Below are 23,414 nucleotides of genomic sequence, written 5' to 3'. Positions count from 1 at the left end.
AAATGACTGGGAGTTCCTTTTGTGGCTCATTGTGTTAAGAACTCAACTAGTGTCCATGAGGACGCAGGTTCCATCCCCGGCCTCACTCAGTGGCTCAGGGATCCAGCATTGCTGCGGGCCGTGGTGTAGGTCGCAGATGCAGCTCAGACGCAGCATTGCTGTAGCTGTGGTGTAGGCTGGCGGTTGCAGCTCCAATTTGACCCCTAGCCTAGGAACCTCCATATGCCAAGGGTGTGGCCCTAAAAAGACACACACACACAAAAAAGGCTGAAGCCTTGGTCTGAGGTGTACAGTTTCAAAAACAGGCCTGCTTAACGACAAAACCCATCAGGCGTGCTTGGCCGCAAAAGCCTGCCCCGAAGAATAAAACAGTGGCGGAAGGAGGCCCACATCCTGCCCAGCGAGGTCCCGAATCAACGCTTCCTAGGACGTGCTTCTCGGAGTGCACGAAACACAGACATAGGGGCACAGATGACATTATGCTAGAAGCGGAGCTGTTGCCATGCTTCAGGAGGTGTGAGAGCCTTTTTGCCATCATGGTACCGCCTTGACCACGCGGGAACAAGAAACCCCTGCCTGGATGCCCGAGGATGAGGAAGAAGGGCTTCTCCCCCTCCCCCTCCTCACTGTCCCCTCGACCATAAAAGCCCACTAGCTTTCGGGCGGCTCTCCCTTGGATCTGCTCTTTCTCCCAGTGTCCCGGGCTGATGGACGCTGAGTGTTATTTGTTTGTCACTCTGCCTCCTGCGGAATTCCTTCTGTGCCCAGACAGAAGACCCTCTGCTCTGCCGAGGCCTGAAACACAGCCTGCCGTTTCATGATCTCACGAGCCAGTTTCTCACAAGTAAGTCTTTTTGTTTATCGGCACATTCTTTGGGTTCTGCTTCTCTGGAGAATCCCGGCCAGTACACACAATATTTATTTAATGTGTTTTAGAAACACATATTCGCTATCAAAACTCTCAGCTTTTAAGTATTTTTTTTTTCCTGTTTAGGGCCGCACCCGCGGGATATGGAGGTTCCCAGACTAGGGGTCCAATCAGAGCTGCAGCTGCCGGCCTGCCCCACAGCCACAGCCCTCAGGATCCCTAACCCACTGAGTGAGGCCAGGGGTGGGACCCGTGTGTCCTCGTGGATACTGGTGGGTTCATAACCTGCTGAACCCCAACGGGAACTCCTGAATTCTATTACTGAACCCACTGGTCACAGTTAAAGTCCTTTTAGGGTGACTCCACTGTCAGGGCCACCTACTGGTCTGTGTCCGTGGTTTTCCTCCCGCCTTGTTAGTGGGCACGACTGGGCACGGCCTGAATAAGAGCCAGAGGCGCCACCCACGACCCTGAGGAGAGGCGGCCTCCTTTCCTCTGTTTTTGGCTCCAAGTGTGTCAGGTATTCATCAGGTCACTTTGCCAGAAGTTGAGCTCGCTCGGGCTGGACTGCAGGTTTATTTATGTATTTACTTGTTTTAGAGTAGAGTGCATTTTATCTTATGTAAGTACAGCCGATTTACAAGCTGCGTCAGTGTCTGCTGTGCAGCAAAGTGGCCCAGGCACACATGTATATACGTTCTCTTTCTAGCGCTCTCTTCCATCGTGTTCTAGCCCAAGAGACCGGATCTAGTTCCCTGCGCTGTCCAGCAGGACCTCATTGCTCACCCAGGCTAAACGGAGTGTGGCTTTGAAAGACGCATATACAACCTCCTGCTCCCTCCTCCCAGCTCCCGGGCAGCCCGGCTCCTCTGCCTGCAACGGTGACAGAGGCCTTCTGCGTCTCTGGGCTCCGCTTCCAAGCCTCCCACTCCAGCTCGAACCCTGGCCAGTCTTTTCAGAGCAACGCAGCTGTGTGTCTGCAGGGGGGGGGGGGACCCCGCTCCTGAGACTCGGGTGCCTGCTGCCTTGAACCCACCCCCACGTGGGGGCCGCCACCTGCTGCCGGGGCTCCGCCCGCATCCACGTGGGGAAACGCGAGGGGGGCTGCCGGGTTCTCACCAGGTTCGCTTTCCCAGAACTCGGCCTGCGCAGGCCAAGCCAGTCCCTGGCCCCTCAGCCACGCTTGTGCCGGCAAGTCCACCGTCCTTGTCCCTCTCAGGTCCCCAACACGTTGACATGTGACACCTGCAGGTGGCCTGGTTTTTTCTTCTTGGTCCAGTGGGAGCATCTGACCGCCAGACTGCTTCATCCTCTCAAATCCCGGGCTCCCTCTGATGGCGACAAATTTTATGTGCTTACTTTGCATCCTGACTCATTACTGGCTGTTTTCCAAAACTGTTCCTTTTATTCTTTATTCTCTAGGATTTCCAGGTACACGGTCATATCATCTACAAATGGAACTGATTTAACTTCTTTTTCTTTTCTTTTTAGGGCCACACCTGCGGCATATGGAGGTTCCCAGGCTAGGGAGCCAATCAGAGCTGTAGCTGCCAGGCCTACACCAAAGCCACAGCGACGCCAGATCCGAGCTACATCTGTGACCCACACCACAGCTCACGGCAACACCGGATCCTTAACCCACGGGGCGAGGCCAGGGATGGAACCCGCATCCTCATGGATCCTAGTTGGGTTCGTTACTACTGAGTAACACATGAACTCCAATTTCTCTTTCAATTTTAAGGCCTCTAATTGTCTAATATTTTATAATTGTATCAGCGACTACGTTCGGACGGAATTTCAAACAGTAATGGGCACGGGCTTCTTTTTTTTTTTTTTTTTTTGTCTTTTCGTCTTTTCTAGGGCCGCACCCGAGGCATGTGGAGGTTCCCAGGCCAGGGGTCTAATCAGAGCTGCAGCCACTGGCCTACACCACAGCCACAGCAACGCCGGATCCTTAACCCACTGAGCAAGGCCAGGGATCGAACCCGCAACCTCATGGTTCCTAGTCGGATTCGTTAACCACTGCGCCATGATGGGAACTCCAGGCACGCTCTTCTTATACTGGGTATTTTTCTCGTAATGTAAAATGATGACTTTAAGAGATTATATTTTTCTTGACTATTTTTAATTAAGAAAGGGTATCTGGAGTTCCCTGGTGGCCCAGTGAGTTAAGAGGCTGGCATTGTCATTGCTGCCACTCAGGTCACTGATGTGGCACGGATTCGATCCCTGCCCCAGGAATTTCTGCATGCCATGGGCACAGCCAAAAAATAATAATAATAAAAAGGATAATTAATCTATTCGAAAGTACTTTCAAAATCTATAGATTTACTCTTATGATATTTATTTTTATATCTATTAATATGATGAATTATACTAACAAATTCCCTGATATTTAACTATCACTGAATCCTAGGAATATATCCTACTTTGTCATAGGGTATTATTTTTGTCATGTGGTTGGATTCTGTTTGTTAATATTTCTTTAAGATTTTTTTTTCACCAATATATTTAAGAGCTATTGTTCTGTAATTTTTCTTTCTTAAAAATTTTATTAGGTTGGTTATCAGTATAATAGCAGCTTTGTTTAAAAAAATTTGGAAGCCTTCTCTTATTTTTTATGTTCTCAAATAATCTATATGTCTTTGGGGAACGTCTGGTCTTTGAAGAGCTTTTACGTGAAATCATCTGATCCTGGCCCTTTGTTCTGGGGTATATCTTAATTATGTTTCCTTATTTTCTACTGAAATTCATCTCTCCAAGCTTTCTCTCACTAAAATATTGGTGAAGGGTATTTGCCTACATAGGCATTCACTTCATCTGAGGTCTTCCATTTGTATAAGGGCACATGAAAGAGTCTGTTATCATTTAAACTTCTTTTTTTTTTTTTTTTTTTAGGGCCACTCCAGGGGCATATGGAGGTTCCCAGGCTAGGGGTGGAATCGGAGCTGTAGCTGCCGACCTACCCCACAGCCACAGCCACTTGAGATCTGAGCCAAGTCTGCAACCTACACCACAGTTCCCAGCAACACCAGATCCTTCACCGACTGAGCAAGGCCAGGGATTAAACCCACATCCTCACAGAGACAACAGTGGGTCCTTAACCTGCTGAGAGGCAACGGGAACTCCTAGTTCTTTCCATTTTTCAGAGAACCAGGCGTTCGCCTTATTAATCACATCTGGGATTTGTTCTCTGCACCCTTACTTCTGCTTCTTTCTTTATGATTTTTCTCCCTGTGTTTTGCTTCTGTTTGCTTTCTTGTTTTTTCTCCCCACAGTTGTTTTGAATCGGGAATTTGATTTGTGCATTGTCATTTCTTTTCCTTTTTTACTGAAATCAAAGTTTAGGGCTTCAAAAACTTTCTACAGGAGTTCCTGTCGTGGCGCAGTGGTTAACGAATCCGACTAGGAACCATGAGGTTGCGGGTTCGGTCCCTGCCCTTGCTCAGTGGGTTAACGATCCGGCGTTGCCGTGAGCTGTGGTGTAGGTTGCAGATGCGGCTCGGATCCTGCGTTGCTGTGGCTCTGGCGTAGGCCGGTGGCTACAGCTCCGATTCGACCCCTGGCCTGGGAACCTCCATATGCCGTGGGAGCGGCCCAAGAAATAGCAACAACAACAACAAAAGACAAAAAGACAAAAAAAAAAACCAAAAAAAAAATTTCTACAGCATTGAGTCTTGATTATATCCGTGACTCTATAAAATACCTGGCTCAGCCTTTATTTTCTTGAGTTTAAAAAAAAATCATTTCTGCTTCACAGCGTTTTGCTTTCTATGTCGTCACTGAGAAGGCTGCTATCAACCCTTTTTTTTGTATATGCTGTGGACGTAGGCGCCAAGGGTTGTTCTGTCTCTAAAATTTTTGCTAGCATTGTCTCAGCGGTCACCATTCCGGGTCATTGTCCAGGAAGAGGCGACCCCCTTTCCTGCCCACCTAGGCCAGACTGTCCTCTCGTTTGCCTGTCTCCCTGCGGCTTCCGACTCGCAATCTCAAGGGCTTGCTGCCTGGAACTTGGCAGGTGAGGCTTTACTTCGGGGCCGGTCTTGCCGTTTTCCTCCATGTCCTTCCTCACGCTCAATACTTCTCATTTCGTGTCTTCTTTTTATTGCCTGTTTTTGTTTTGAGGCGCTGAACGTCTGATGCAAGGTGTTCGTTCATATTTTCAAACGTTTTAATTCAGATAAGGCAGATTCATTCTGCTTCCTAGTTGGTTTTCCGGGACCTTCTTCAAGAGACGGCTTTCCTCTCCCTTCAACCCTTCTCCCTGCAGTGTCTCCCCCCAGGTGGGCGCAGGGGCAGCTGCCCGCGCGCGGCCGCCGGGACTCCTGGCGCGATGCCGCCCTCTTCCGGCTGCTCGGGGAAGTGCAGCTTTCCCTGGAGCCCGTGGTCTAGGGTCGCAGTCGCAGCAGCTGGCCTGGCCATGCTCCTGACCTGACCGGAAAAATAAAATAAAAAATAAAATAAGCAAATAAAGGGGAGAAAATATGCTCATTGCAATAGAGGCTGAAAAGCCACTGACAAAATCTGACTCAATCCACATAAACCCTCCTTGCAAATCAGTATCAGAAGTGACCTTCCCCACACCCACAAGGCAATGTGTGAAAACCCTATGGCTAAGAGGGCATTTCAAGGTGAAAGACTAGCGCTTCCCCAAGGCAAGGCTGCCTATTTCTGCTCCTTTTACCGGGCAAATAGGCAAGAAAAGAAATAAAAGGCATGCAGATCAGAAAGCAAGAAGTAAAGCTGTCTTTATTTGCAAAAGCATGTTTGTCTACGTAGAAAATCCTGAGGACTCTTCATAAACGTTACCAGCATACACAGGAGACAATAAAAGAAAATTTCTAGGGAGTTCCCATTGTGTCTCATCAGTAAAGAACCCGACTAATGCAGAAAGCACTATTGGAAAGAAAGTGTGAATTTATCATTCTAGCTATGGCTTTGATTTTTATCTTTTTTAGGGTCGCGCCCGCAGCATATGGAAGTTCAGAGGCTAGGAGTCAAATCAGAGCTACAGCTGCTGGACTGCACCACAGCCACAGCAACACAGGATCTGAGGCACACCTGTGACCTACCCCACAGCTGTGGCTATCCTAGGTCTTTAACCCCCAGAGTGAGGCCAGGGATGGAACCCACATCCTCATGGATACTAGTTGGGTTCGTTTCCACTGAGCCACAACAGGAACTCCCTATCTATTTTTTAAAAATTATTTTTGGCTGTGCTTTCAGCAGGCATGTGGAAGTTCCTGGAACAGGGGTTGAACCTGTGCCACAGCAGCGACCTGAGCTGCTGCAGTGACAATGCCAGCTCTTTAACCCGCTATGCCACAAGGGAACTCCTGAATCCATGAATTTAAAAGGGTTCTTGTCTATAAGATCTGTATAAGCCAAATGTATTTATATTAGCAATTAGAAATTCAGAATCTTCAATTTGAAAAAGCCCGCTGAGTTCTGGGCTGCCCGAGGACAAACGCAGCCGCCTATGTCCAATTCTGCTGTTTCTGGCAAGGCAAGGAGTTCAGGTCCACAGAGCCAGGGACCAGGGCCCCACCCTCCCCGTGCCCTGAGCACGCTCAGGAGATGGAGCGACCACAGACGCCACTTACCTTCACGATGAAAAACAAAGGCAAACTTCTGGCAGATCTGACCTTGTACCTGGGGCACCTGCTGGGCAGAGTGGGTATCGCTGGAGAGGCTGGAAGGGAACGGGAGGAAGGAACCAAGGATCTGAGCGAGACAGGCTCAGGCCAAAGCCACCCTCAGAAAGAAACGGTCCGTCTCCTGTATGGGGGTGCTGGGAGCTGGACTGAGAGCTGCGGGTCAGCAGCCTCGCCACGCAGGGGCCGTCGGAACCGCCTGCCTTCTTGGGGAGCAGAGCACCCCGCAGCACCACAGCAGCAACCCGAGCCACAGCAGGGCCAACGCCAGCTCTTTAACCCCCTGAGCCACCAGGGAACCCCTTTTGGGCTTTTCATATGGCACATTTCATTGATTTTCAAGAGGTAAATCAACTCTCCACTCCCTGGCTAAACCCAGACGGCTCGTGGTACCTCCTTTCTCATGTACTGCTGCGCTCGGGTCTGCCCTTGGCTCAAGGTGAGCAGATCCCCAGGAGACAAGGGCTGCTTCCTGCCTCATAAGGCGGTGGTTGCCTCGTCTCTGAGGGGCCACGTTAGCATCTGCAAGCCGCACGGCTTCTCTTCTGAGGGATATGGTGCCATGTACCTTTCTCGATACCACTCCTCTGGCACTGGGTGGAATTGTCCCCCCAAAAGATAGACTCAGTGTCCCCCTTCCCTCCTCCCTTCTCCCCCCTTCTCCCCCCTTCCCCCCCTTCCCCCCTCCCTTCTCCCCCCTTCCCACCCTTCCCCCCCTTCTCCCCCCTCTCCCTTTCCCGCTCTTCCCCATCTGGCCCCGGACCCTTATTTCCCGGGTTCCAGCTCCGCGCCTGGCTCGCGACGCTTCGCTTCTGGAAGGCCCTGCACCTCGGCCAAGCGCCCCCGGCTCTCGGCTCCATGATCCCTCCGCCTCCAAAACCGCAGCACCGCCCACCACACCTGCGGGACGTGGCAGCGCTCCTGAGCCTCTGGGGCGGGAGCAGTGTGGTCCCTTGTGCCCGCGGTGTGAACCGGCCCCGTTCCACACGAGTTTGTTACCGGAAGAGAAGGACGCTCCGGAGCTGGTCCGGGCCGAGGCCGGCCCAGGGCATGAACCCACCGGGGAGCCGCCTCCCCCAGGCCTCCTGGACCCCGGGAGCCCCTCCCCTGAGCGGGAGATGCTGAGCGAGGGGCTGGGAGCCCCGCTCCCCCTCCTGCCCTTGGTGGGCCGACTCTCTCCGCAGCCGGGAGGGAAGGTGCAGGGGGAAGGATCAGGCTGAGAGGGAGGTTCCTGAGAACCAGGGTAGGCGAGGCCTCCAATGAGGAGGGTCCATCGGGGACGGAGGCGGGGGAGCTGGGGGCGCCCGGGCGGGGGAGCCTCCTCCTCTGCTCCACCCGCCTCCCCGCAGGCTGAGCCGCCCGGCGTCATGGGACGGCTGCTTCTGGTGCTGTGGGCGCTGCTGGGGTCGCGGGCGTGCGCCGGCGGCGCCGCAGAGCCAGGTAAGGGCCGCCGGGGGCTGCGGGGGCGGGCGGCAGGGGCTCCAGGCTGGCGGGGGCGCGGCTCCACCGCGGCGGGTGCTCCCCGCAGGCAAGAACCTGAGCTGCTACCAGTGCTTCAAAGTGAAGAGCCTGGGGTCCTGCAGGCCCGCCGCCTGCGCCTCCGCCGACGAGGTCTGCGTCTCCAACACGGTGATCTTCGTCCGGAGTGAGTCCCCGGCGAGCGCGGAAGGGGCTTCTCGGTGACTCGAGCCGAATCTTTGGGGGGCTGCGGGCAGGGGCGCCCTGAGGCCTGGGGCGCGGCCTCTCCTTCCTCTGCACTCAACCCCGGCCGCTACCTGAGACTCTGAGGTGGGACCATCTTTTTCTCCTTTCCAAATATGAGTTCCTTGGAGTCGCCTTGTGGATCAGCGGTAACTAACCCGATTCGTATCCATGAGGATGAGGGTTCGATCCCTGTACCCGCTCAGTGGGTTAAGGAGTTGCCGCGAGCTGTGGTGTAAGTCGCAGACGCAGCTTGGATCTGGCGTGGCTGTGGCTGTGGTGTAGGCCTGCAGCTGTGGCTCTGACTGGCCCCCCAGCCTGGGAACCTCCATATGCCGGGGGTGCGGCCCTAAAAAGACAAAAAAAAAAAAAAAAAATCAATCCTTCAACATAACTGCATTAGGAAGTCAGCAGCTGGAGGGCGAGAGGGCAGCCGGGGGAGAGGAGGGTCCCCCCAGGCAGGGGCGCTCCAGGACACTTGCCCACAGGCCACACAGCCACTTGGCTGACTGTAGGGCCTAAGTGGTATTTCACCAGCCAGGCTCCCAGATCCCTAGCGCCTCGGAAACGTCCTCTAGCAAACTGCTAGAAACGCTCTTTTATAAAAGCAAAAAGCCACCCAGAGAGAACCGGAAGTGCTCATGCTCCGCCGGTTGCGCTGGATGGCCCGGGGCCGCCAGCTGGGAGAGCTGCGACCTCTCTGTGTCTCTCTGTGGCTTCAAGACCCAGGGGCCTTGAGCATCCTTCATCCGGGGGGGTCCCCACAATGAACCACGGGAGATCTCCCCTCTTCTGATTTTCCAGCAAAGATACAAGAACGCGCATGTTGGGTGGCAGGGCTTCTGGAGGCAGGACCGGCTCTGATGTATGACCCTGCCTCTGGGGTCCCTTCCAGGGCTGCTCCGCTCAGGGACCAGCGTCACCCCCGCATCGCGAGCATGAGGCTTCCTTTCCGCCTTTACCTTTCTGGCAGGTTTCCATGGCTTTTCAGAGGAATTGTACCATCAGGGAGGCCCAGCCCTCCTCTGCCGCCTGAGGCCCTGGCCCTGCCCCGCACGTGGCGAGGGCATTAACCCTTTCAGCAAACATCGTTTGAACCTTTTCGCCTTCGTTTCATAGCACTGTTTCCTTTCTCTTTGGCTGCCCTAAGTTTTATGTTCCCAATGTCTTGGCCTGGAAGGCTGGGGGGATGGAGACCCCTTATCCAGGGAGCAGGAGTTGCAAAGGGCTTCTTTCAGGGGCCCCCCCGCCTGTGTCCAGCCTTTGCCTCATCTCCGCCCGATCCTCGCCCCGAGCAAAGGACGAGGGGGAGGCAGCTGCCCGAGGTTGGGGGCTTCTGGAGGAGGCTGGCCCGTCTCTTCGTTCCTTGGGGTTGTCCTAAGCCACGTGCGCTGAGCAGCCTCGGATTCGATGCCATCCGTGCGGAGAGCTGTCGTGTCACAGCAGAGTGTGGTTCAGTGTGGTGCAGGGCACACAGCAGATGCGGGACAAGCCAGCACGGCACAGCCAGCCCAGCGCAGGAGAGGTGGCCCTTTTCGGCTACAGCTCGGCTCGCGTTGAGTGTCTTGCCTCCCCCTGATGGTCCCTCACAGGTCCCTGCGCGTCGCCTGTGAGCCTGGCTGAGGCGGCCGGTCCTCCGCTGACCCTCCCTTTTCTGTCTGCCTGGCTTTGCCGCCTTTGCCCATGGTCCCCCAGACCCTGGGCTGCCCGAGTGTCCAGGCCGAGGGTGGCTTCAGGAAAGCGCTCCGACCAGGGCCAGCAGTCCTGGACCTTGTCTTTGCTGTGACCTGGAAGGTGACCTTGGGCAGCCAGGCGCCCGCTGCCACGCGGGGCCCGGCCTGTGAGGGGATCAGGAGGAATTACCCCGCAGCCCTTGAGGAACCAACAATTCTCTGACTCCGAGGTGTGGTCCCGGCCTCCGCTGCCTCGTGGAGGGCACCCCCCACCCCCACGGCTCCTCCGCCGCCCTGGACGCGTTCCCTTCTCTTGCGCAGGACTCGGGGTGGGAGTTCTGCTCAGCAAGCGCTGTGCTCCCAGATGTCCCAACAGCAACATGAAGTCTGCGTGGCTGTCAGGCTCCGGGATGACCCGCAGGGTCGTCAGGCAGTGCTGCTCCGGGTCTCTCTGCAACGGGCCGCCCGCCCGGCAGGGGCGTCTCTGGGCCTCGTCAGGGGGGCTCCTGCTCCCCCTGGGCCTCAGCCTCCTCTGGGCGACGTGGTGAGAGCTCCTCCGCCCACCCCGCAGCCCAGCCTGTCCTCCCACCTCGGGCCTGCCTCCCCCCCTCTTGGGATTCTGGGCGGGAGGAAGCGCCGTCCCCTCGCCCTGGACCCGGCCACCTCTCCCGTCCCCGGCAGGGCCCCTTCGCTGACACATCCCGGGGCTCAGCCTGGCTCCCCGTGGGGGAGAGCGACGCCTGCCCTGAGTGGACGGCCCCGGGGCCCTGTGTTGGGTAGGAGGAGCCCGGCAAGGTAGAGGGTGGCCCAGCCCCAGCTCTGGCTCTGACCGGCTCTGCGGTCTTGGTGCCTCCACCCCCGCCATCTGGGCCACCTCTGTCGGTGGCCACCTAAGTCATCGGCCCAGGCAGAGAGGTGCGGTGGGACCACAGCCTTCACCTCCCAGAGACAATAAAGTCATTGCTTGGCTGTGCCCCCTACTGCTTCTTCTCTGTTTCCAGCCACCGCATCCAGACTGCACCCTCCGGCCAGCTCCCGCAGACCGCTGTGGGTGTGCCGGCCAGGGCTGGAGGGGTGGACAAAACTGCCAGCTACAGCCAACTGAGCTGGGGACAGGACCAGCACTGAGCAAGTAGGAGTCACAGGCTCAGGTCTGAGTCCTCAGGAGGGGCCGCTGGCCGCTGGGGGAGGGGGTTGGGGGTGTGACAGGGGTCAACCGTGCCCATCTAGGGCAGTGGCATGGGCAGAACCTGGGAGGTGGTGTGGGTCGCAGACGTGGCTCGGATCTGGCGTTGCTGTGACTGTGGCAAAGCCTGGGAACCTCCATGTGCCTCGGGTGGGGCCCTAAAAAGCCACAAATAAAACAGGATAAGACCCCATCATCACTCTGCTCCCTGATATTGTCTTTGAGATGCAAGCAAACAAACATCAATAAGAGAAAACAATTAGAGACATGAGAACTGGGGAAAACCCAAAGTCTCCTTGCAACTAACTTAATAGCATATTTCAAAAGCCCTCAAAGAGTAATGCTGAAACTAGCACAATCAATCACATCGTTCAGTACAGTAGTAAAATATGAAATGAAAATGAAAATCAATAGCCTTTTTATACGCAAGCAACAGCGAACCAGAAGACATAATGGGATATAAATTTTAACTTACAATTGGGGAACAGAGCTAATACTTAAAAATAAACATGACCCAAAATATGCAACATCTAAAGGAGGAAAATCTAACCAACTCCCCAGAGATGCAACAGGGGTCTCAAACTGCTGTAAAGGCACTCCTTGTCGGAGTTCTGGTCGTGGCGCAGTGGTTAACAAAGCTGCCTGGGAACCATGAGGTTGCCTGTTCGATCCCCGGCCTCGCTCAGTGGGTTCAGGATCCGGTGTTGCCGTGAGCTGTGGTGTAGGTTGCAGATGCGGCTTGGATGACCAGTTGCTGTGGCTGTGGTGCAGGCCAGTAGCTGCAGCTCTGGTTCGACCCCTAGCCTGGGAACCTCCACATGCCACAGGAGCGGCCCTAGAGAAGGCAAAAAAAAAAAAAAAAAAAAAAAAAAAAGGCACTCCTTGTTCTTGGACCTGATGATGCTAAAAATCATTAAAATGTCAGTTCTCCCTATACAAATTTTAATTTAATGGGATTACCATAAAAATAATAACAGTTTTTTCCTTGAAATGCACAAGTTGAAAGATTTGTAAACAAAAACATTCAAGACCAGTTAGGAAAAAAATGAAGTTATGAAGGGAGTTAGTATTCCCAGAAGTTAAAATAGAACTTTGAAAAAAAAAAAAAAAAAGCCCAGTGAATTCCAAATAGGAAAGAATCTAAAGAAATACACCCTCAGACATATCATCACTAACCGCTTAATGCGTTGATGTTGTCAGGATTCTCACTGTGGGGAAATGAGATAAAAAAGTTTCCGGGGGGAGTGGGAAACACGATGCTGCCTGGAGAGGTGCTAGCGTGAATATATATCCTCTGAATGAAACTTCTCAGTACCCATACGTGTACATTGGCCCAGATCTTGGGGGTTTTTTTATTTTTTATTTTTGGTCTTTTAGGGCCACACCCACAGCATATGGAAGTTCCCAGGCCAGGGGTCCAATCGGAGCTACAGGTGCCAGCCTACACCACAGCCACAGCAACACGGGATCTGAGCCGCGCCTGCAACCGACACCACAGCTCAGGGCAAGGCCGGATCCTCAACCCTCTGAGCAGGGCCAGCCGAGCGCTCATCCTCATGGATCCTAGTTGGGTTCGTTTCCTCCATGATGGGGACTCCTCCTGCTGCTTTTATAAATCTGAAAGTCTTTCTTTCTTTCTTTTACTGCACCCTCAGCATGCAGAAGTTCCCAGGCCAGGGATCAAACCCATGCCACAGCAGCAATGATGCCAGGTCCTTAACCACCAGACCACCAGGGAACTCCTGAAATTATCTCCACAAGAAAATTTTAAGCTATGAGCCTCTTAACAGAACGTCAGTTTTGGGAGTTCCCACCATGGCGCAGTGGAAACAAATCCGACTAGGAACCAGGAGGTTTTGGATTTGATCCCTGGCCTTGCTCGGTGGGCTAAGGACCCGGTGTTGCCACGAGCTGTGGTGTAGGTCACAGACGTGGCTCGGATCCTGCGTTGCTGTGGCGTGGTGTAGGCCGGCAGCTACAGCTCTGATTCAGTCCCTAGTCTGGGAACCTCCATGGGCCGAGGGTGCGGCCCGAAAAAGCCAAAAAAAAAAAAAAAAAAAAAAAAAAAAAAGAGAGAGAGAGAGAGAGACTATTCGTCTTTACTGTTTTTCACCTAAGCACAGACGGATGTAAATTTTGCTCAAACCACCACCCTTCACTGCATCCCACACACTTTGGGGAGTGGTTCTTCCTTCATTCGTCCTGTCTGGGTATTTAGAACCATATCTAAGACGTCCACTTCTATAAAAGTGTGCTCATCTGAAATGTATTTCTTTTTCGTTTGTGCATGGGAAAGATTGTATTTATCTTTTTTTTGTTATTGATTTCCAACTTAACTGCATCCAAGACAGAGAGTTAAGCCCTGAGGTATAAGAGAAGCGTTCTGAGAAATGATAGGATCTGGACGCCTTGGACAAGCTCAAAGCACTTGACGGTCTTGTTCCAGTGTCAGTTGCAGCCGCGCAGCGCCAGGGGCCGGGTGTTTAATTCCTGCCCCCGAGGGAGTGCCCGAGGGAGCTGCGGGCCATTCGTTTGAAACTTAACCCTGCGACCTGTCCTTGCTCACCCCGCCTCTTGCCCGCGTGGTGCAGAACTCAGGCTCTGCTGCGGGGGTGGGGGGTGTTCCCCAAAGCATCCTCAGAGCGGATGGCTGGGTCTGAGGCCCGCGCATGTGGGTGGACCCACAGGTGGGGGGCGCAGGCCCCGCCCCCTTCTCCGGCACCCCGGACCCACGCCAGGACTCAGTTCCTCCCCTCCTCAGGCCTCGGAGGCTGCAGACTCCAGAACCCAGGCCGGCTTCCCGGAGGCTGGCTTCCAGCAGGGCGGAGCTCGGGTCTGGGGAGGCGGAGGGGAGCGGGGTCAGGCGGGAGGCCCTGGGGTGAGGAGGACCAGAGGTGCTAGGAGGGGACACGCCAGAGGAACCAAGGGTAGCCCAGGAGTGGGACGAGGGAGGGGGAGGAGGGTGGGAATGGGGTGGGGGGGGCCCTGGACGAGGCGCTCTCTGTGCCTCACCCTCACTCAGGCACCGCGAGAAGGGTCCTCGGCTCCTCTGGCTGGTCCTGTGCAGAGAAATGAGGTCAACAGCAGGTGCAGGGAGGGCCGGGGGTCTCCCTCGAAAGGGGTGAGGGCTGCGTGGGGCGTTTGCTCGTGTGTGCACGCGGCGGGCACCCTTGAGGAGGCCTGGGTCTGTGCACGCGCCCTAGGCATCTGCATGGAGGTGGCGGTTCCGACGCCAGCCTGCGGGTCCGAGTGTCAGGCCCGGGTCCAGGAGCCTCTGTGCTCAGGGTGGGGGGCGGGGTCCCCGGGGCACGGGGCACCCCGAGCCAACTCTGCCTCACCCTGGCCTCCCCGCAGACCCCAGCCTGTGTTGCTACCACTGGTTGCAGGTCACCCCGCCTCCCTGTGCGTACAAGCCGCCCGCACCCCTCAAACACGTCCTCCGTTTCTCCCACGTGGTGGATTTCCAAGTGGGTGGTCCCTAGGGCTGGCCCTGGGCTGCTCCCTCCGTGGGAGCTCCTGGCTGCGGGGCAGCCAGGCGCCTCCCCCTCAGTGGACCCCACGTGGACCCCACACCCCTGGTCTCCCTGCTCCTCCCACATGAAGCTCACGGGGCTAGGCTGGGATGAAGGGAGTCACCGAGGGGCCTCAGCAGGGGTGCTGTGGAGGGGCGTGCGGCCCGGGGCCCTTGGAGCCCCACAGAGACCGCCCCCTGCCTCTAGGAGGTGGCCCTGGGCAGCACTCGCGCCTTGGAGAGGCTGGTCCTCCATTCTGCTGGTCCACCTCTGCTCTCCCAGCCGTGGGGGCTCAGGGGCGGCAAAGACCCTTCAGGGTGAGCCCGATGGAGGGGCCCACGACTGGGAGCTGCTCCGCCCCGGGGCTGGCTCTTCCCGCGCCCAGCTGCCTGCCGTTCCCAGGAGACAGAGCCTTGGGCCTCCGCACAGTTTCTCAGCCACGCTCTGGCTGGAAAGCCTCCTCCTGAGGCTGGGTCTCAGCCACCCAGCCCAGCGGCCCGCTCTTCTCCCAGGGGGCTGTTGGTAATTTGCTTTCCCTTTGTGGGGTGTCGGAGGGGACCTGCGCGGCCAGGCTTGGGCTGTGCCCCGGGCAGTGCTAGAAATGGCCGGTTCCCCTAAATTGCGCACATAACCCGGCTCCCGCAGCACGCCCAGGCCCCGGGGCTGCAGGGGCTGCTGGCACCTGCCGAACCCCGTGTCAATGCCTTCCTCGCTCCCGGAGGCCTGGCTGGGAGCACGCGCTGTCCCCGCAGGCTTAGCACCCAGGACACTGATCGCCACGAGCTGCACGAGCTTCTGCGCCATCAGCAGCCCTCCTGAGCTGGACCCGATCCCCTCGGAAAACATCAGCCGCGCCGCGCCGTGTGCTGCCCGGTCAGCCTGTGTAACCGGGATGTCGACGCCAGTGCCAGGCTCCTGCGGCTCGGCCTGGGGCTCAGCCTCCAGCAGGCTCTGCTGTGGGGACCGTCTTCCTGCTCCCCCAGGCCCCTCCCTGGGGACTGGTGACAGGGCCGACCCTCTGAGATGACACGCTCCACCCCCCAGGCTGGCAAGTCCAAGAACTGGCCCAGCCCCACGTGTCCTCCTGGCCCTGGGGTTGGGGGGCAGTTTCCTTCTGGTCCAGCTCCCGCCTGCAGGCCACCTTCAGAGGGTCTCGCCCAGACGAAGCATCACCCTGTCCCTTCTACACCCGTGAGGCGTGGCGACATTTGTCGCCACATGGAGCCTGCAGTTCACGTCCCTGGGGGAAGCCTCCCAAGTGTGCCCCACAGGCCAGGGGGACATGGATCAATAAAGCAAAAGCAGGAGTCCCCATCGTGGTGCAGGGGAAGCGAATCCGACTGGTATCCATGAGGATGCGAGTTCGATCCCTGGCCTTGCTCAGTGGGTTCAGGATCCGGCATCGCCACGAGCTGTGGTGCAGGTCGCAGACACGGCTCGGATCTGGCGTTGCTGTGGCTCTGGTGTAGGCCAGGGGCTGCCGCTCTGATTCAGCGCCTTAGCCTGGGAACCTCCATATGCCGCGGGTGCGGCCCTAAATAGCAAAAATAATAATAAAAAATAAAGCCAAAGCGAAGAAGGAAGAGAGCGATGCCTGGATGTCAGGTGGAGACGGGCCAGGCCTGAACCACCGGTGAGCAAGGAAGGAGGCTGTGGGCCGTGGGGAAACGGGAGAAAGTGACCAAGCAGAGGGGGTGGCCCGCATGAAGATGCGACGCGTGGTGGGGGCGCTCTTGTTTAGCCTCAGCCCTCCGTGCCAAGCCCCGCCCTCCCCGCCCCGACCCCGCCCACCCCCCACGCGCACCCCCACCCCCCGACCCCCGTCACTCTGCGGGGCCCGGGTCCTCTCCAACCAGGAGGTTTAAGCCAACGTGGTCACCGAGACGCAGGGCCCAAACCACAGTCTCCAGCCGCAGGGCAGGCGGGAAGCTCGCACCCAGCCGCTCACGGAGCCGGGCTTCAGAATCCGGCCCTGGAGACGGCCGATCCCCGTGGGGGGGCCCCGTTCGGCGGGAAAGAGTGGTTCGGCTTACCTCGCAGACGTGGCCGAATCGCTCACCTGGAGCGCCCCGTCCCAAGCCCTCATCCGGATCTCGGAGGGGCCCCGCCTTCCCCGCTGCACACACTGGTTTAGAGCAAGCGGGCCCCTGTCCCGGCGCTGTCCCCCGCAGGCTGTCCCCACGGCCCGCCCCAGCTCGGGGGCAGGGGCAGTGTTTACAAAGGGCCCCGGCAGGTCCTGAACTCACCAGCTTGTGCCCAATGCAAGGAAGCAGGACGGGCCAGGTCAGAGGGCAGCGGCGGCAGCGTCTGGTCAGCTGGGCGTGGGCGCAGGCTGTCAGCTCTGCTGGGGGCTCGGTCACAGGCCTGTGCGGGGTCACACGCTTACAGCAGGGTCAAGTCTCTGATCCTTGGGAAGGTCAGACCCTTTCAAGGTCCACCTGCCAGAGACCCCAGAGACCGTGGAGCCATAGCCACGGCTCCTCCCATCCCTCTCAGGCCAGCAGGGGGTTCTGGGCACAGCGACTGCTCCCTCACCCCGCGGCGCCGAGTCCTGGGGTTCCTGCTGCCTTACTGCCCAAGGCCTGCTGGGCTCACTGGTGTTTTGTGGGACTCCAGGGGTGCCTGGTCCAGGTTGTCCGCCCAGAGCCTCCTGTGTCCTGTGTGTGGGGGAGGGAAGTAGCCCTCCATCCCAGCCCCAAATTCTGAGGGGCTCCCCTCCTCCACCAAGGCAGCCAGTCATCCCCCCGCCCCCCACTCCTTCCTGGGCTCTACCCGCCTCCTCCCCACCCCCACCCAGAGGAGGTGTCAGGTGTCTCCTGGGCACTGCAGCCCTTCCTCCACCAGATGGGGCCTGAGCACCGTGTGGCCATAGCTGAGCTCTGCCCCAGTCGCCACGGCTGGGCCCCCCACAGGACAGAGCAAGACCCCAGAGCTAGGAGAGCCTCACAAACCCAACCTCACAGACAAGAGCCGGCTCACAGGGCATCTGCGAGGTCGCAGGCCCACTTGTCCCCCTGAAGCCTGGCACCCAGGCACACTTGTGCCCCATCAGCTTTGTCTGGTTCCCAGACGGTGGCGCTCTTGTCCTGAGGTGCCTGCTGTCCTCCGGAGAACTGAGGAAATAGCCAGAAATCACGGTGTGGGGCCTGGGGCTCCGGAGGGAAAAGTTTGTGGGTAGTGAAACCAGGTTCAAGGGTAGCAGCCTTACTGAAAACAACACACAACCACCTAAAAATGTCACATCAGCGTTGTTTATGAAGTTTCTGCACAGATACGTACATGAAAGTATATTGAACATGCACATTCATTGAACATGAAAAACATGGTTTTTCATCTATAAAAGTGATATTTACCTACCAGTGTGGGGTGTGTTTACCTGTCTATCTGTAAGACTACTTATGTGCTAATCTACTTTCTTTCTCACCTTGGGTGCCAGGAAGCTCAGATCCCCATTTGCACCTCCCCCAGCAAGGGTGTAAAGCTCTCCGCTATTCCTGTCGCCATGCTCCTGGCTGCCTTCCGTGTCACACACTGGAAAACTTTCTCATTTCCCTCCTTCTAAGACTCTCCAATCCCTGGTTCTCAGATCTGGGCATCTTTGTCCCCTCCTGGCCCTGCTCGGCCCTCTGCGTAAAGCTCGGCCTGGGAAAAGCGCCTCTTCTAGTTTCTCCCTGCAGTCCATCTCTGACTTTCCAGGCCACTTCCTGAAAAGATGAAAATCAACTCAATTCCAGGGCTTGCGCGTGGAACTAGAATTTAAACAGCAAACACTTGGGGCATCCAAAATATTCCTCGCTCACTTTGCACGCCCTGAGAAACTGACCAAACCCTCCGGAATTGCCCTCTGCCCCGGGTGTGTCTCTCCCACTGCAGGAGAGCTTGCTATTGTCAGTTCATCAAAATGAGAGAGGGCGGTGCACAGCGTGAAGTTCCGTAAAACAAGTGGCCCAGGCGCCCTCGGGCACTCCCGCTGGGGCAGTAATTAAACGCCCTGCCCCTGGCACTCAGGTGCTGGAACCGAAACTTGAGCAAGACCGTCCAGTGCTTTGATTTTGGTCAGTGTCCGTCCAGGTTTATCATTTCTCCACAGTCTTCTTTATCTCATGCCCCAAGAGCAGAGTCCCTGACTTGGATAACAGTTAAGTTAGAAATTGATAACAAAAAGATAAATACGATTTTAACACATGGAAAAATCTAAAAAACACATTTCAAATTAATACACACTTTCTTTTTGGCTTTTTTATAGCCACACCCATGGCATGTGGAAGGTCCCAGGCTAGGGGTCGAATTGGAACTACAGCTGCCAGCCTCCACCACAGCCACAGCAACGCAGGATACGAGCCACATCGGCGACCTACACTGCAGCTCATGGCGATGCCGGATCCTTAACCCACTGAGCGAGGCCAGGGATCGAATTCGCATCCTCATGGATACTAGTCGGGTTCATTACTGCTGAGCCAAGACAGGAACACCAGTGGCAGGTTCTTTTCAGAGAGGCTTTACAGAAGTAAGGTAATACGCTTCTGGTCTATTTTTTTTTTTTTTTTTTTTTTTTGTCTTTTTTGTCCTTTTAGAGCCACACCTGTGGCATATGGAGGTTCCCAGGCTAGAGATCTAATCAGAGCTATAGCCACCGGCCTACTCCAGGGCCATAGCAAAGCCAGATCTGAGCCGCGTCTTTGACTTACACCACAGCTCACAGCAACACCAGATCCTGAACCCACTGAGCGAGGCCAGGGATCGAACCCACAACCTCATGGTTCCTAGTCAAATTTGTTTCCACAGCGCCGTGACAGGAACTCCTGGTGTTATTTATAAGAAGTTTTTCATAAATGTGTGTTAATTTTTTTTTCAAAAAAAATTTAGTCAGGGTCTGAGGTTAAAATTCATTTGTAGATTTTCTAATTTCAAGCCTTCCTTGGGTTCCTGGGTAAAACCTACCTTGGTCATCCTGAATTATCTTTTTATGCAACTTTTTGGATTTAATTTGCTAAAATTTTCCTTGTAGTTTGTTTCTGGGTTTCCTAGGGGTGGTCTGAAGTCACACCCATAGCTGTGAAAGTTCCCAGGCCGGGGATCAACCCGCAGTTTCCAGCCTGTGGCACTGCTGCAGCAATGCTGGGTCCTTAACCGGCGCTGCCAGAAGGGAACTTCCCTGCTTCTGTTTTGCGTAAATGGGCCAGTAATGGTCTTGCCAAGGTTTTCAGGTCTTCCCATTATAGCAGCCTTTTGGTTGAATTGGGGAGCCGTCTCTCTTCTTATTCTTGAGAAAGTGCAAGAGCTTGAGGTGATCTGAAGGGCTAGGAAACCCACTTGTGACATCATCTGGGCCTAACGTGTCCTTTAGGGAGATTTTTGCTTTAATTTAGGTCGGCTATAGGACAAGTCACGCTATGTATTTAGGAGTCTGTTTTTCAAGGTATTCTTTTTTGGGGGGAGGGGGGTATAGCTGATTTACAGTTGGGTCAACGACCGCCGTCCAGCAAAATGACCCAGTCAAACATATACCCACCTTCTTCTTCTCATGCTATCTTCCATCACGGTCCATCCCAAGAGACTGGATCTAGTTCCCTGTGCCGTGCAGTGGGACCTCATTGCTTATCCATTCTAAATGGAATCATTTGCATCTTCCAACCCCCAACTCCCTGTCCAGCCAAGGCATTCTTTTCCGTGCATTTTTCCACTTCATCTGGTTTTGCAAACTGCCATATTATCTGTTTGGTCCATCGAAGTGTACTCTTTTTTTTTTTTTTTTTTTTTTTTTTTTAAGGGCTGCACCCATGGCACATGGAGGTTCCCAGGCTAGGGATCCAGTCAGAGCTGTCACCGCCCGCTTTCGCCACAGACACAGCAACTCGGGATCCGAGCCGCATCTGCAACCTACACCACAGCTCACGGCAACGCTGGACCCTTAACCCACTGAGCGAGGCCAGGGATCAAACCCACAACTTCATGGTTGCTAGTCAGATTCGTTAACCACTGCGCCATGACGGGAACTCCAGATGTGTACTCTTTTTATCTTATTTACACGTGTCTGACTTTTTAATTTCCTTGTCCAATCGTGTCAGGAATTTCTTCTGTTGGTCTTGAAATAATTTTGGTTTCCTTCATCATCTTATCACCTTTTTTATTTTTCATTTATTTCCACAATTTCATTATTATCTCTTTTAAAACCTTTTTTTTTTTTTATTTTTTTGATCTTGTCCTTTGTAGGGCCGCACCCGGGGCATATGGAAGTTCCCAGGCTAGGGGTCTAATCGGAGCTACAACTGCCAGCCTGCACCACAGCCCCAGATCCAAGCAGTGTCTTCGGCCTACACCACAGCTCAAGGCAGGGATCGAACCCAAAACCTCGTGGTTCCTGGTCGATTCGTCTCCACTGCGCCACAACGGGAACTCCCTCTTTTAACATCTGAGCTGCTGTTCATTTTTTAGGTCCAAAGTCGGACGCTTTCAGCTTCTTTTATTTTCTAGTGTAAGTAATTAAGGATAAAAATCCTCAGTATCCTGCATTCCAGTGATTCCGATATGTCCTTTTCCGTATTACTCAGTTAGAGAGAGTTTAACATTTCCATTGCAATTTCATTTTTAATCCATATGTATATCAGGATATTTTAATTGACTAGCATAAATGAGTTTTATTCGTCTGTTTGTGTTAATATTTAAGTTAAATGGGTGGTGACTAGGGAGTGGCTCAGTACACAGGCATCCAGGAGAAATCTACATCTTTAGAGTAAAATTAAAGAGCTTGAAGGTACTGTTCAAGCTTCCACAGCAAATGCTCACCTGTTCTTGGGGTGAAATGCTTAGTTTTTGCTTGTTTGTTTTTGCTCTCTTTTAATTTTTTTTAGGGCTGCACCCACGGCATATGGAGGTTCCCGGGCTAGGGGTCAAATCGGAGCCGCAGCCACCAGCCTATACCAGGGCCACAGCAATGCCTGATCCGAGCCGTGTCTGCAGCCTACACCACAGCTCACAGCAGCACCAGGTCCTTAACCCACCGAGTGAGGCCAGGGATCGAACCCACATCCTCATGGATCCTAGTCAGGTTCGTTACCGCAGAGCCATAATGGGAATTCCTGAAACGCTTGCTTTTGCAGAGGGGTGGGGAGCAGGAGGAGAAATGGCCTGAGGGAGACCACCGGTCCTGTCTAAACTGCGATCTTCAAGAGTCAAGAGGAGAAGGCTGGAGTTCCCGTCGTGGCGCAGTGGTTAACGAATCCGACTAGGAACCATGAGGTTGTGGGTTCGGTCCCTGCCCTTGCTCAGTGGGTTAACGATCCGGCGTTGCCGTGAGCTGTGGTGTAGGTTGCAGACGCGGCTCGGATCCCGCGTTGCTGTGGCTCTGGCGTAGGCTGGTAGCTACAGCTCCGATTCAACCCCTAGCCTGGGAACCTCCCTATGCCGCGGGAGCGGCCCAAGAAATAGCAAAAAGACAAAAAAAAAAAAAAAAAAAAAAAAAGAGGAGAAGGCTGACAGCCCTCGGGTCCCGAGACCTGGTCACGTGTTCAGAGCGGGGCTGTGGCTGAGGAGCGAGCATTTGTGAGGCTCCCACTGCAGTGGAGAAGCTCGCCCCTGCCGGGTGCACACAAATGCCGAGGTCATCGTGTGTAACTGTCCCCTCTGCCTTGTCCCCCGGCAGCGAAGGGGGTCTGAGCGAGACCCCTCGGGTGGTACAGCAGAGTTGGAATTGGAGGCAGAGCGAGGGGGCCTTCCTAGGCATTGCTGTGTGCAGGGACCAGAGAACAGGAGGCCGGGCAGAGGACCGAACTGCCCCGTTTAGAGCCAAAGGGTGAAGAACCACAGAAGCCCCGATCATTGACTCCGAGAATCAGTGGGAGCGGGAAGGGCAGAAGCGAGGCTGGGCCTGGGACCGTCCCAAGGGCCGAGCCACCGCCTGTGGAGGGCGCAGGGCGTGAGGTACCCAGGTGGGAATCTCACAAGAAGGAAACGAGACAGGTGCACCTTCTTGTGCCCAGAGCCGAAGCGGAGCAAGTGCCCTGGATGCCGAAATTCCAGCCCAACGGCCCTCGGAGTAGCCAGTGACAGGGATCGGGGCTCGCTGGTAACTCCACGCAGGACAGGCCTCTTGACACCACGCTGGAGTCCACTCAGGGAAGTAGTGCCACTGCTGTGTGCACGGCTGTGCTGCGGGCCAGCGCTCGCAACAGTGGGGTCGTGGGAGCCCCGCCCAGAATCTGGATTGAAGCGGAGGTCGCTCAGGAAACAGGTGCCATTCCGTCCTTTACACTGGGGGCCGTGGAGCTTTTTTGACCATGACCCATATCGAGAAACACGGCGTGTGAGTGTGCACACGCACGTATATACACACTCACATACATACACATGTACACACACCTACAAACACGCGCGCACACACACATCCCCACGCTTAGACACACTCGCCTACACACATGTGCACACACATAAATACACACAGGTCCACACAATCACGTAAATGCACACACACACTCACATTCAGCACACACAGAGATGTGGGTAATGCCACGCGCATTCAAACACACATGGAAAGGAAGGGTTCACAGCAGGTGGCAACCCTTCCCTCGGCCCCAGGGACGCCCTGGAGAAGGAGAAAAATTAGAAGCCAGGAAAGGAAACGCCGCCAGGCACATTTCCTAGTGACCCTGCCGCTCAGAGCTGCTGCTGGGCCCCACTCGTGGACAAAGGGCAGTCCTCACCTCGGGCCGTGTCAGCGCATAACAAATGCGTCGGGAGGGGGGGCCTGGCCCGGGCGGTGTCAGTGTCTCCCCTGAGATTACCGGACGGAAGGGCAGCGTTTCACAGCAGAGACACCTGCTA

General features: G+C 55.3%; 1 protein-coding gene and 1 long non-coding RNA gene across 4 annotated transcripts; one reads left to right on the top strand and one right to left on the bottom strand.

Moving 5' to 3' along the window:
• Positions 1-966: 966 nt before the first annotated feature.
• Positions 967-8,061, bottom strand: LOC146403633 (uncharacterized). Of its 3 annotated transcripts, XR_014842879.1 has the most exons (4): positions 7,522-8,061; positions 7,286-7,422; positions 6,472-6,560; positions 967-5,299 (listed from the first exon to the last, which is right to left on the bottom strand). It is a non-coding gene; the product is annotated as an uncharacterized LOC146403633 (long non-coding RNA). The 3 variants fall into 3 exon arrangements; XR_014842877.1 differs by having other exon boundaries at positions 7,286-8,061; XR_014842878.1 differs by lacking the exon at positions 7,286-7,422.
• On the top strand, positions 7,870-11,061 carry LY6L (lymphocyte antigen 6 family member L). The gene is made up of 4 exons (XM_085020986.1): positions 7,870-7,962; positions 8,051-8,167; positions 10,218-10,440; positions 10,898-11,061. Exons 1-4 carry the CDS (start codon positions 7,890-7,892, stop codon positions 11,022-11,024), a joined length of 540 nt encoding a protein of 179 aa, XP_084877112.1. The 5' UTR covers positions 7,870-7,889; the 3' UTR covers positions 11,025-11,061.
• Positions 11,062-23,414: the final 12,353 nt, after the last annotated feature.

This window comes from Sus scrofa, chromosome 4 (assembly GCF_054392235.1).
Source record: "Sus scrofa isolate SSC_HxYL_T2T_F1_AM1 chromosome 4, Sscrofa_HxYL_maternal_Yorkshire_Landrace_v2.0, whole genome shotgun sequence".
NCBI lineage: Eukaryota > Metazoa > Chordata > Mammalia > Artiodactyla > Suidae > Sus > Sus scrofa.
Note: the sequence above shows the minus strand (reverse complement) of the source record. Positions and strands in the feature narration are given on the sequence as shown.

What these genes read in the sequence shown, in the direction of transcription:
- LY6L (XM_085020986.1), top strand. Translation starts at nt 7,890, where the DNA reads ATGGGACGGCTGCTTCTGGTGCTGTGGGCGCTGCTGGGGTCGCGGGCG. An exon ending in CGGCGGCGCCGCAGAGCCAG is followed by an intron (nt 7,963 to 8,050) that starts GTAAGGGCCGCC and finishes TGCTCCCCGCAG; the next exon opens with GCAAGAACCTGAGCTGCTAC. An exon ending in AGCCTCCTCTGGGCGACGTG is followed by an intron (nt 10,441 to 10,897) that starts GTGAGAGCTCCT and finishes CTCTGTTTCCAG; the next exon opens with CCACCGCATCCAGACTGCAC.